At 54.1% G+C, this 10,702-nt stretch overlaps 1 protein-coding gene across 2 annotated transcripts in view; it reads left to right on the top strand.

Annotated features, from left to right (window-relative positions):
* ADGRD1 (adhesion G protein-coupled receptor D1) overlaps positions 1-10,702 on the top strand; it is a 143,217-nt gene that overhangs the window by 91,615 nt on the left and 40,900 nt on the right. For both annotated transcript variants that reach the window (XM_046641204.1, XM_046641203.1), the window contains one exon: positions 2,360-2,483. In XM_046641204.1, the coding sequence (XP_046497160.1) occupies positions 2,360-2,483 (124 nt within the window). The remainder of the gene's footprint in view (positions 1-2,359; positions 2,484-10,702) is intronic.

The following is a 10,702-nucleotide window of genomic DNA, read 5'->3' as shown; positions in this document are numbered from 1 at the left end:
CTCTTGCACGCAGACTTCCTGAGTCACAGGGTTGTGCACCTTTTGCTGATGTCTGACATCGCCCAGCCTGGCCTGCAGGGCAGACTATCTGTGCGGAAGCCGGGAGTCCGCCTGTCTTGTGTTCCCTGGCACCCTGGAAAGGGATCTTCACACCCGGGAGGAGGTGCTGCCCATTAGGGCTCAGTTCCCCTGGCGTATTAGGCCATTGTCACACCTTCACGGCTCCATTTGGGAAAGTGATTTTCCTGGTTTTAATTCCCAGTTACCCTCTGTGTTAGCAGAAGCACAGTTTTTTGTTTTTGGGTTTTTTTTTAAAGATTTTATTTTCCTTTTTCTCCCAAAGCCCCCCGGTACGTAGTTGTGTATTTTTAGTTATGGGTCCTTCTAGTTGTGGCATGTGGGACGCCGCCCCAGCATGGCCTGACGAGCGATGCCATGTCCACATCCAGGATTCGAACCAGAGAAACCCTGGGCCGCTGCAGCGGAGCGCGCGAACTGAACCGCTCGGCCACGGGGCCGGCCCCATGGAGCACAGTTTTTGTCCCCTTGGCCATGTTCACCTAATTCAGTGCCTGCTAGTTTTCGGGCCACACTCTGACTGAAGGTGGCTTTCATACATTCAGTGGACAGACAGAGGTGCTGTGCGTAACCTGACAGCCCATGTCACTGACTCTCCTCAAGGTCCTGGAGACATTAGACCAGAACCAGTGGTAGAGGGAGGAGGATATGACCCAATCTTTCCATCCCTTTTCTTCTGAAGTGGGGTTTTGCTGGCTGTGCCCTCTGGTCTCTGCTGAATGCCCCCCACCTCCCGAGGAGGGCAGACCCTGCATCGTGAAAAGTGCCTCTGAGGCCGCTGACCGAGTCTCGGCCATCAGGCTCAATGCCCGCCTGAGCTGTCTCCAAATGACTCTTCCCACCCGGCCCTCAGGTTCTGTGTCGCCCGTGAGCACAGAGTTCCAGTCATACCGCGTCGCATCCTCACGGGGACACCCTCTGCCTCAGGGATGGAAGTAAAAATGCTGCCAGCTGTGCTTGCTTCGTGGCACACTCTCGGGGCGGGGGTGGGGCAGGGGCACGACTGAGTCTTTATCAGTCACTCCCGCCCCCAAAGGCACATTTCTCATCTGCTACGTTCGCTGCTGACATTACAGTCAAACTGAAGATGAAGCAAAGAGAAACTACAGCCTTTTAATTTCTTCAGCTTTATGAAAGCTTTCTGCCAAGGCCCCTGCCAAAGATCTGTCTTTGCTGATAACTCAAACTTACAATGTCCGGGAAGAACCATTTAAGCATCTCTTCGGGAATTTGAAAATATAGAGAGAGACAGAGAAGAGAATTAGAATCGCCGAGATTCTCACCAGAAGAATGAACCACAGTTAACCTTTGAGTCGTTTCTGTCTAGGTTTACACTTTAAGAAATGATACAAGTACTGTGTTGATGCATTATTCTTTAAAAAAGGAAAATGTTATAAAGAAGCAGACGTCTCTTTGACTTTTACATCTTATCCTGAGCTCCTCCCCTCTCTGGAGGTAACCGCTGGGGAGTTGTCTCAATAGTTTATACACAGTTGATGTTTGTGTGCACGGAAAATGTGAAGAATAGGATCTCATTGTGTGTCGTGCCCCTGGCAGCATTGTGACACATGAAACATTATACATTACGTTTTTGGGTTTTATCCATATCGATACACCTTTTTTTTTCTTTTTATTCTTTTTTTTTTTTTAAAGATTTTATTTTTTCCTTTTTCTCCCCAAAGCCCCCCGCTACATAGTTGTGCATTCTTCGTTGTGGGTTCTTCTAGTTGTGGCATGTGGGACGCTGCCTCAGCGTGGTCTGATGAGCAGTGCCATGTCTGCTCCCAGGATTCGAACCAACGAAACACTGGGCCGCCTGCAGCGGAGCGCGCGAACTTAACCACTCAGCCACGGGGCCAGCCCCTCGATACACCTTTTTGACTGACGTGTAGTATTTTGTCATATATTATAGTTTATCCAGTTCCCCAAGGTGGACATTAGATTACTTTAATGTTCTCTAGTGTCACCCATCACTTAGTAAATACCCTGACGTGTCCCCTGTGCATATACCTCAGAATCCTCTAGAAGTAGGATTGCTGGGTGGTAGGACTTGTACATCTCATTTTTTGGTGGCTATTGGTCCAGGTGCTTTCAAAGCCATTGTGCCAAAGTGACCCCACCACTTTCCTCTCCCAGAAGGAGGCCTGTTTCCTTGTGGCCTGATCAACACCAGCCGCGCTCTGCTCTTGTCAGCCTGATGCATGAGAAGCCTTTCTGAGTCCACTGGCCAAGGGTGGTCTGGTGCTTCCCGCTGACCATTTCTCCCATGTCCTGTCCTCAGCTCCGGGGACGGGATCTGGTCGAACCAGGGCTGTGCGCTCGTGGAGGGGAACCTCAGCTACTCCATCTGCCGCTGCACGCACCTCACCAACTTCGCCATCCTGATGCAGGTGGTCCCGCTGGAGGTAAGAGCTGGGCGTCGAGGGGTCCCAGGCTTCGAGGAGGTGCCCTGCCTACCTTGGGCTGCAGGCGGGGGCAGGGTGGCCTGTGTTACCCATCACTGTCCAGGGGGGCTGGTCAGGGAGGCTCTGTGATTAGGGACATTTGCGAGGCTCTACTTTTTTTGGCAGAAGAAATCTTTGCCTCAGGTGTCCTCAGGCCGCACCTGTGCAGACCCTGCTCCCTCCCGAAGATTTGCGTGCAGACTGGAAGGTGGTCACGCCAGCACTTTCTGCCTTCTGTCACTGGGCTGTGACATCCTCCCTGTGCTGCGGGGTGTCAGGGCTGTGTCCAGTTCAGCTGAGTGAGGTCCTGGGCTGTAACCTGTGTGTGTGAGTGTCCAGCGAAGAAGTCACCCAGTGTGAGACACAGGTGCCTATGTCTACAGTGTGCCTACGCCACATCCTCTGAGCATTGCTGCTGTGAGACAGGAGACACTGGGCTGGACAGGGCACTGGGCCTGTTTCTGAGAGACCTGACTTCTAGCTCCAGAGTTAGCAAGCCCTGTGGTGGGCGAAGTGATTTTCAACAACCTTCTGGTCTCCTTCTCTCTAAATGGGACCATGACATCCTCCCTGGAGCCTCAGGTTAAGGATGGAGGGGGCCTCCTGGTTGGTTCAGAATATTTTATCTTTATTTCCTACTGGGCTTCATGGTCAGCCCTAAGGGCTAGAGATTCATTTCTTTGGTTCAAGGCAAGCATAGCTTGTAAGAGAGAAAAAAGTGCTCTTTAAAAATGCAGATGCCCCTGGGTGGGATCCTTGGACCTGTTTTCAGTCTCTGACACCTGTGTGTGAATGACTTCATGGGCTTCTAGGCCCCCAATTCTACGGTGGGGGAGGAGAGGCAGGAGGAGGTGGGGCTGTTCCTCCTAAGGATCTCCTAAGGTCCACCAAAGCCAGGCACCTATAGACAAATTTTGTTTCATCCCAAACTGTGTTTTGGAAATTGAAAAATTTTATTTACGACTCTGAAATTCTGGCTCCTCTTGAAGATTCAGAGGGTTTGGCGATGCTGCGCCCAAGTTCTTGCTCAGAACAGGGAGGCTGGAGCTGAGCAGAGCCTCCCTGCTTCAGCAGAGCTGTGCTCTCCACCCAGCTTGGCTCAGCAGCCCCTCCCCTCCTCTGGGCAGGTGCTCGAGCTCCTGCTCCTTGTGCCTGAGTGGAGGGAGGCGGGTGAGCCTGGGAAATGAGCTGGGGGCTGGGATGTCTGCACCTGCTGAAAGTGACCTTTGCTGTCCTGACCTGCTCTGGCAGGCGTTCCGGCAAACCCCCTTCCTGTTACGGGGGTGGCCCGCCCTCCCTGGGCACATCCACTCCACCGGGGTCTGTTTGTTTAGGAACATGCTCCATTCTCTGGGATTCTGGAGGCCAGGGACTGCGTAGATCGGGCGTCAGCAAATATTTGAGGAGTGCTTGATTGGATCAGTTCTGTCTGGAATGTGTGATTCCTGTAGCAACACCAAGATTGCAACTGGTTGCCCCGTAAGGACCTCATCCATCATCATTCAACACGTACTTGTCAGCACTTACGATGGGGCAGGCTCTGGAGGTTCAGTGGCAAACAAGAAAAATACTGAGTTTCTGCTTTTGAGGAGCTTATATTCTAGTGGGAAAGACAGAAAATAAACAGATTAGCAAATAAATGGGTAATTTCAAATAGCAATAAGTGTAGGAAGAGCACTGAAGAGAGTGATGGAGAAGGTGGCGGGGGAAGGAGATGGCCTTCTGACGGTGTGGTCCGGAGAGGTGTCTCCGCGGAAGGGACATTTGAATGGCTGAAGAAACTAGTCTCTTGAAGGCCTGGGAGAAGACTGTTCCAGGTTAAGGAGCAGCGAGCGCAGAGGGCAGGAGGCAGACATGGGCTCGGAGTCAGGGATGGAGGGCGCTGAGCGTGCGGTGGCTCTTTCTGTTTGAGAAATGCAGCATGGATTTTGCATCGAGAACATGATCTGCTTGTGGAGAATCCAGAGGGGAGTTCCCTGCTAGCCCTAAGAGGACATGGGGTCGGCACCACACCCCCGACCCCCACACACCCCCCATGCACAGACACACCCAACGTTGGCCATGTGTGGGAGCCTGGACAAATGGCCCCCTTTGCCCTGCTTGTGATGAAACTTCAAGTGAGAGAGTGGAGTGTGCAGACTCCTCGGCAATCCCATCAATCGGAGTTGCCAAGAAAGCATGGGTTATGTCTGGGAACCCTGACCGGGCATGAAATGAAGCCGAGGCACCTACGGGCCAGGCGTCCTTCACACTGTGCACTTTGAGTTTCCAAAGGGTGGTTCTATCATAGGGCCTGTGGGGTGTGCGCCCACTTGTTTGCCCTTAGAGCACCCTTAGAGGTAAATGTTTATTCAGGCAGGTGTGACCCCCAGACAACCCCAGTGGGTGTGACGTCTGGGGAGCAGCTGCCCATCAGGCGACTGCACCTGGTCGCCTTCCCTTTTACTCTCCATTCCTCCCACGCACTCTGTCAAAACCCCTTTCTCATTATCCCTCAGCTCTTTTATCCTCCTCCACTGCTCCTAAATCAGGGCTGTGCACAGGAGGCTGTGAACCATTAGTAGCTAGGGAGGGCCGTTGCTAGCAATTTAAGGGAAAATGAAATAGAATAAAGTGCAATATACCAGAGTGCACTGAAGTGGAAAGGGGAAGTCTGTGCTGTGAGCCTGGGTGTCAATGACCTTGACTGCAGGAGATGCCCCTGAAATCCATCCCATCCATTCTTCCATCCCATCCATTCCGTCCTATCCCATCCCATCCATTCCATCCTGTCCCATCCCATCCATTCCATCCCATCCATTCCATCCTCTCCCTTCTCTTCCATTCTGTCCCATCCCATCCATTCCATTTCTTTCTCCGTCATCCTTTCCTATCCTGTTCTGTGGGTCATGATATCACAAATATTTCTCACCACGGTCGGACCCCAGGAGGTGAGCAGCCTGGCCTCCGTGAGGCTCGTGCCTCCATCTGTCTCCTCTGCCGCACATCCTCCTCTCCTCGCTCCTCCAGGCCTCAGCCCACACGGCTCATTCACGCATCCCTCTGGTGTCAGTGAGAGTCCAGTGACTCACCTTGCCATTCCAGAGGAAAAGGCACTGAGCTGCTGCCACGCAGAACACAATACGTCAGTAAAACTGGGAGGGTCTGAGTGATGCTGTGGCCAAGTCCCTTCATTTACAAGTGGAGAAAATGAGGCCCAGAGACAGGGATGGTTTTGCCTGTGGTCCTTCATTCATTCAACAACCAATTGCTGAGTTCTAGGTGAAGACCCCAGGCTTTTGGGCATTAGTCTGGACTTTGGAAGATAGCAGTGGAAAAATCACAGTGCTCACGGTCTTGGGGGGGATGCAGACACTCAGCCATGGAAGCATGCTATGTGTGTGGCAGTGAGGGTGATGAAGAGAATATTGTAAGGCGAGAGAACATGACCTGGGTGACGGTGGTGCTGTTTTAAAGAGGACAGCTGTGGCAATGGGTTAGAGACCTCAGGAAGGTGGGAGTGGAGCCCCATGGACAGAAGGGACTCCAGGCAGAGGAAGGAGCAGGTGCAAAGGCCTGAGGCTGCTGTGGCTCCCAGGGAAGTGTAAGGGGCTCAGAGGCAGGAGCTTCAGACTCGGATGTCAGGGGACAGAGAGGTGACAGAGTGATGGAAGTGGGGGACCGTCGTGGAGGGTGGGGTGGTGGTGAATGAGAGTCCTCTCTGCCGATGCGGCGGCCACTGCAGATGAGACCCAGTGCTGCGCCATCTCCTAGGGAGAAAAGCTAGAGATCTGGTTCGCTGTGAAATCTCCTGAGCTTTAGATGTGTCATCTTTATTTCCAGGCCATGAGTGAGAGGTATGTCCATGAGCTGGCCCAGCCCGATGTCCCCAGACCAGCTGCCCTCCCTCCACTTGCTCAGAGCCAGCCAGGCCTTTGAAAATGCAGGCTCTGATTCAGCAGGTCCGGGTGGGCCAGGGTCCTCATTTCTAACAAGGCTCAGGGGATGCCCAGGCACTGCTGGCCCCGGGCCGCTCTCTGAATAGACCTGGACGTAGGCACTGGTTTGCACAAGTCAGATCGGGTTTCTGTTCCCGTTCTGTGGAGACAGCCGGGCCGACTGTTACAGATCTGAAGGGTGAGTTAGGAGCGTCTGGCCCCGAATGTGCATCAGAAGCCTGTAGACACCTGACTTTGGCTGGGGGACTGGAGGGAGGGCCTCAGACACGTCATCCTCCTGGAGGCCAGCTGCAGTGGGAAACCTGCGGGCCGCCTTTTAGGAGAGGTCCTTCCAGAGGCCCGGGAAACAAAGAATGGTTTACGAGGAGCTCAGCCCACGAGGCGGCCCTGGAGGGCAGGCACCGTGGTCAGTGAGGGAGGCTGTAATCCTGGCGGTCACAGTGCAGACCACCTGCCAGTGACAGCGAGGACAGCTCAGGCCCTGTGTCAGGTGCTCGCACAGCGTGTGTTCCCTCCTTCCTTGTGAGTGAGGGGCTGTCATCCTCGAGGTTACACATGAGGGTTCGGGCTTCCCCACGGTCACCCAGGGAGCAGAGCCCTCAGAATCCCAGAGCTCAGGCACAGGCCCGGGCCCGGGACGGCCTGTGGGCAGGGCTCCCTCCTCTGGGTCCTTTACACGCTGAGGACTAATCCCGTCCGTCTCCCTCTGTGACCTGGGAGGCTCTTCTGGGCAGGGCAGGGCAGAGGGGGCTGAAGCACCACGAGCTGTGTCGTGAGAGCTGGCGGAGAGGCAGGAAGGGAGGCAGCACAGTCCAGCAAGCTGAAAACACCGGGGTCACAGAGCACGTAAGATGACAAATCTGTCACCACTCAGTGTAGGTGACACCAGATTTAGATTGTCTGTGGGTGTCTTCATGGAAGCAAATCATATCTACTCGTTGCCAGGAAAGGTTGATTTGAAAATGATTTAAAATTATCCATGCTAAAAACGAATGTGAGAAGAATTAAGGCAGTTATTACCAGTAGAAACCCAAGCCGTGGCACTTTTAAAGGATTAATGAAAACAGCTGGGCAGCCACTTCCGTGACCTGAACCCGGGTCTTCTTGGCTCTGCCTCCAGGCTCTCTCCTCGGAGCTCGTGTCCACGCATCCCTTTTCTCCTGGCTCCTCAACCACCCAGCTTGCCCTCGGTGGGCTGCTGTCAGGGGCCCCTTTCCCCCCGAGTGAGCAGAGCCTCTCAGCTGTCAGGGGCATGGCAAGCCAGCATACCCGAGGGATTCTCTAGAATCCATCGGCTGGCGCTTCCCCTCCATGGTGACTCAGACAGTGGGCTGGGCTCAAGGGACAGTCCAGGCTCCCAGGACCGGACCCACCTGGCTGTTTCTAGCCTCACTCTGCTTGTCTCTTCCTGGTGAGAGCGTGCCATGGACTCCAACCTGGCCACGGCTCTGCTCACCAGCAGTGAGGGCTCATCTGACCAAAAGACCCCAGGAGGGGGGCGTTGGAGGGTGGGCCTTCCCTAAGCAGGTAAGACTGCACCAGCCTTTGTGCTCCTGCCAAGGTGAGCGGGAAACAGGCCTGGACCACCTCCTGTTGAAGGCTGGTCGGAGAGTCACCATCCAGGAGACCATGGTACCAGTAGGGCCCCCTTGATCCAGAGCATCTGGTCACCCCGACTGTGACCGTTTTTAGTTAATCGTCCTGATATTCTTCTTTTATTGGAAATAGTTTTAGTTAATGCAGTAGCTAATACATACATACGTTTAAGAAAATCAAGGAGGAAAAAGAGTATTGAGTGAAAAATAACTTTCTCCACGGCCTCCTGGCGTCCTAACTCCACTCCCGCGAAGACAGTCCTGTCACCGGCGTCTTGCGTCTCCTCCCAGAACCGTTCTCGGTTCCAAACAGGAGTGCGTGCCCTCACACACGGACTGTCACGCCGCAAACAAGGCTCCCTGCCTGCTCCGTGGCTCCAACACCCTCGTGGTTTGTGCCCATGCCTCCGCCTCCTTCTCGTCACGCCGCCCGTCACTGCGAGACGAGGAGCCTCTGCGCTGAGGCTGCGTCCGCTCACCCGCCGTCGGCACCACGGCAGCCCCAGGCTTTGGCTGTTCTGCCGGTTCAGTGCACGGGCTTGTACACACTTCTCTGGCCTAAATTCCTGGCAGGGGAATCTGTGGGCAAAGGGCATGGGCACTCAAGTGTTCAAGGACATTGCCACGTTGCTCTCTGGGGATGCTGTGCCAACTTATACCTCCTCCAACAGTGGACAAGAATGGGTATCTTTATTTTAAATGTGAATCACAGAAACCCAGCTCCATCTTGGGGCTTCAGCCTCCCGCCATAAGTGCATTTCAGACCAGGGGAACGAACCTGGGCACTGATGCTGGTAGATCTGGGTCCGTCACTGGTAGTGCCAGCTGGCACCTCCCTAGATGCACATTCTCCATCTTTAAAATTACCGCGCTCAAATCCAGTCTGGCTCCCAAGAAATTAACTTATTTCTGTTGGATAAAATTATCTTCAAGTTAATTTGGAACGGGAAGTTTCGAGAGTAGCCAAGGATATTAAGTGAAAGAGCTGGAGGAGAGGGTTGCTGCGACAGGGACCGGAATACACGGGGAAGCTCCTGTGACCCCACAGCATGGGGCTGCCGTCAGCACAGGGAGGCAGCCATCGGAACAGCAGAGAATCCAGAACAGACCCTGTCACTTATCAACACACCCCCGAGAATCTACGTCAAAGAGTGAAAACAATCAGAAAGCAAGATAATACGCAAAAGGATAAAATAAAATAACTTTTACAGCCTTATTTGTAGCGGAAATAGCAGAAGCATCAGTGAAGATTACACAGATGAGCGTGTAAATCCTGACACATCTACGCCAAGGAATGGGATGCACCTCCATGTCAGCAGGGGGAACGATTAATCAAGAAATAAAATGTGGCTACTAGAGAAGGAATTGTAATTATGCCAACGGATTTGGAGGGATTTCCAAGGTATTGTTATGTGAAAAGGGCAAGACACAGAACAGAGTGCATAAATATCCCATTTTTATGAAATGGTGTCGGATCCCCGTGTGTGCGTGTGTTCGTGTATGTGAATTTACTTGTTGTTATATGATTGTATGATGATGTGGAAGGTATAGAAGCTGCATTCTAGGTTGCTAGCAGTGTCAGAGGGGCCACGTGTGTCCAGCAGGGGCAGGAGGTGGGGGGCAAGCCCAGTAAGGGTCCGGGGAGACTAGACTGAAACCCCGGCCTGCGTGATACCCTCCCGTTTATGCATTTGTGTGGAATTACATAAAATGACTGGATAATAAAATCAGCAGCTTGGAGAGGCGGTTTCCAAGGTCTGCTCCTAGGTGTGGCGGTTTTGAGAGCGCATCTCCTTCACGGCTTCTTCCCAACCCCCAGTGGCTTAGAGCCTGGCATTGCAGCAGGTGCTGCATAAGTGTTTATGGCCTGAAAGAGTGCGTGGACGAATGAGTCAGTTCCACAGGGGAGAGGAGCTTGGGGAAATAAGGAAGCGTTCTCCCTGGAGCCCAGAATGCCTCGTGCAAGCCGTTTAGTCTGTAAACCGGACTCGCTGACACCACTGGGCAGGCATGCGGACTGTGGGCTGCTCCAGGGCCGGTAGGTGGTGCTTGAATTTCTGTCATCCTCAGGACCGACCAGCGGGGGGCGCCAGGGAGCGAGGGTCCCGCAGCGGTGGCTGCAGTGGTGGGCTGCCCTGCCAGGGTCCCAGGAGGTGGTCCACCTGGATTTGCTGTGGAAGCAACAGTAACCACGGGGGCCAACATAACAGGACGTATACGAAGGGACATCAGGACAGTCAGGGTTTGGAGGGGTCAGGGGGTGAGGACAGGAAGGCTCTGGCCGAGGGGCTGACACTAGGGCCGCCTCAGGGGTGGTGCAGTCCCTCCTGCTTCTGGGGCCCTCCCCCAAGGTTTGCATTCCAGGGGACAGTCTGGCTGTCTAACGTGGGAAAGCTCCACGCAGTGACGGACACTCCCAGCAAGGCTGCCCCGGTGGGGAGGGCGACACCCAAGGTAAGGGAGTGGTGGGTGCCGTCCCTTAGCTGGCAGAAGCACCAGAGGCCCATGCAGTGCCGCTGTACTTTCTCCAGGTGGCTGACCCTCCACGTGTGGCTGCTCCCCTGCGTTGCCCCACACAGGCCCCCTGGCCCGTCCTCAGCTCCTCCTGGGCTCCTTGGGAGCGGCCTGGGCACAGGCACCTGTCCTG

The sequence above is a fragment of the Equus quagga genome, chromosome 15, assembly GCF_021613505.1.
Source record: "Equus quagga isolate Etosha38 chromosome 15, UCLA_HA_Equagga_1.0, whole genome shotgun sequence".
In the NCBI taxonomy this organism is placed as follows: Eukaryota; Metazoa; Chordata; class Mammalia; order Perissodactyla; family Equidae; genus Equus; species Equus quagga.
This window is presented reverse-complemented; position numbering and strand designations above follow the sequence as displayed.